The 2,152-nt window shown below is 37.4% G+C and overlaps 1 protein-coding gene across 1 annotated transcript; it reads left to right on the forward strand.

The window, feature by feature from the left end:
• Positions 1-422: 422 nt before the first annotated feature.
• On the forward strand, positions 423-1,343 carry LOC111881904 (cucumber peeling cupredoxin). The gene has a single exon (XM_023878292.3). The coding sequence runs from the start codon at positions 528-530 to the stop codon at positions 1,206-1,208; it is 681 nt and encodes a 226-aa protein (XP_023734060.1). The 5' UTR covers positions 423-527; the 3' UTR covers positions 1,209-1,343.
• The last annotated feature ends 809 nt before the right edge of the window (positions 1,344-2,152 follow it).

Here is a 2,152-nt window from a genome sequence, read left to right on the forward strand (position 1 = left end):
TATCCATTTTCTCCATCAATTTGAAAAAACACGTCTACATTTCAAAAAAAAAAATCTATTTAAAAGTTAATATTGAATCAGTCATGGTGTCAAGGAGTCAAACCAATATATTATTTTAATTTTAACACTTATTAACGTGACAAATCATCACACATTCACACCCAAATTCTTATTGATTATAGTGTGGAGATTCCAATTAATAAAACTTACACACTAAAAATAACAAACACTCATATATAGAAAAATATATGAAAAAGGTCGCTACAAATATATTATCTTGGAACAGATCATAACATAGTGGAAAAAAAGTTGGAACAACTCAAAAGAGAAACAAACCAAAATTATCCGCGTGAATCAAAAACTATTGACTTCTTCTTTTCGTTGTATCGACTCCACATGCCTTTGTTTCCCTATAAATTATAGCCTAAACACAGCCAACTTCTCAAATCAACATCAACCTTCAAAACCTTTCAAGAATTCAAATAATCATCTGAGATTTCTCTTTACAACAAGTTAAAGGACAGAAAATGTCAGGTTTAAAGATCAATTTGGTGGTGATTATGGCGCTCATGCTTGCATCTGTACAGTTTCACGACACGGCGGCTCAGACTACCCATGTGGTCGGCGACGCCTTGGGTTGGAATATTCCTCCCAACGGACCTTCTGCTTACACCACCTGGGCATCAGGTCAGACCTTCAGTGTCGGCGATGTTCTTCTCTTTAACTTCACCACCGGATTCCATAACGTTGCTGAAGTGGCTCAGGCGGCGTACGCTCCATGCACCACCGCCAACCCCATCTCCATTGCCACCAACGGTCCCGCTAGAGTCACCTTGAACGCACCTGGCACTCACTATTACATCTGCACCGTTGGCACTCATTGCCAAATTGGTCAGAAGTTAACCATCAACGTCTCCGCTGCGTCTGCCACCCCTGCTCCATCACCAACACCGGCACCTGTTTCTCCACCAACCCCAACCCCTGCTCCCTCCACAATAACCCCACCACCAACCTCCTCCCCTGCCCCTTCTTCCGAGGATGCCAGCCCAGTATCACCACCCGCCTTCAGCCAATCTCCCTCAGGCAGTAACGCCCCTTCTCCCACAGATAACACTATTCTACCACCACCATCACCCAGTTCTGCTCCATCTTTCACCGCTGTGGTACCCTTCACTTTCTTGGCGATAGCTTTAGCTTTCTTTTACTAGATCTAGTGATTATTGGTTACGTCAGATAGAATGTGATATTACGTAAATCATTTTTGTTTAAAATTCTTTTTTCTATATATGTCCATGTACTTACTAAATTGAGATAAATAATATAGTATTAATTTATGATATTCATATGATTATGTCCAACTGTACTTTTTGAAAGGAAACATGTGACCACATCACAAGGGAACCAATAATACTATAATACGATATGAAAATTAAGATAAATTTTATAAGGGAAAATGTCTTAAAAGCCAACGAAGTTTCTAAACCATTCAAAAAAACCCAATCATGTTTTGTTTGTTCAAAAAAACCCAACAAACTTAACATTTTGTCTAAAAAGTCCAACAAAGTTCCAAACCATTCAAAAAATCCTAATTTTGTTTTGTTTAAGTTCGTTAGGTTGTTTTTGAACAATCAAAACATGATTGAAGTTTTTTTAAACGTTTTGGAAACTTTGTTGGTCTAACAAGTCGTTTTTCCGATATGGTAATAAGTCACGTCATCTGTTTCTCTTATTTGACTTTCAGGAAAGTGTAACTTAGTTGGGCTTTTTATACAAAATATTAAGTTTGTTGGGTTTTTTTGAATAGAAAAAACATGATTGAGGTTTTTTGAACGGTTTATAAACTTCGTTGGGCTCGTAAGTTATTTTTCAATTTTATAACGGGGGAGTTCGACTATTTTTTTACTGAATTTAGAAATATGGTGTATATTATTCAATTTATTACGAATGCAATATCCATATGTAATGTAATCATCAAGAAACCCGGGGGTGTTGATATAAAAACTTGATGTTGATTTATGATTTGGCTATAGCCTAGAGACGTGGCCAAGAGGCCACTTAACTGATTCAGACCTGGGATATGACCCAAACCACATATATAAAGAAGGATCGTTCTGCATCAAAAATAACCGACTTGACTATAGCAATTATCAAG

This window comes from Lactuca sativa, chromosome 5 (genome assembly GCF_002870075.4).
Source record: "Lactuca sativa cultivar Salinas chromosome 5, Lsat_Salinas_v11, whole genome shotgun sequence".
NCBI lineage: Eukaryota > Viridiplantae > Streptophyta > Magnoliopsida > Asterales > Asteraceae > Lactuca > Lactuca sativa.

What these genes read in the sequence shown, in the direction of transcription:
- LOC111881904 (XM_023878292.3), top strand. Translation starts at nt 528, where the DNA reads ATGTCAGGTTTAAAGATCAATTTGGTGGTGATTATGGCGCTCATGCTT.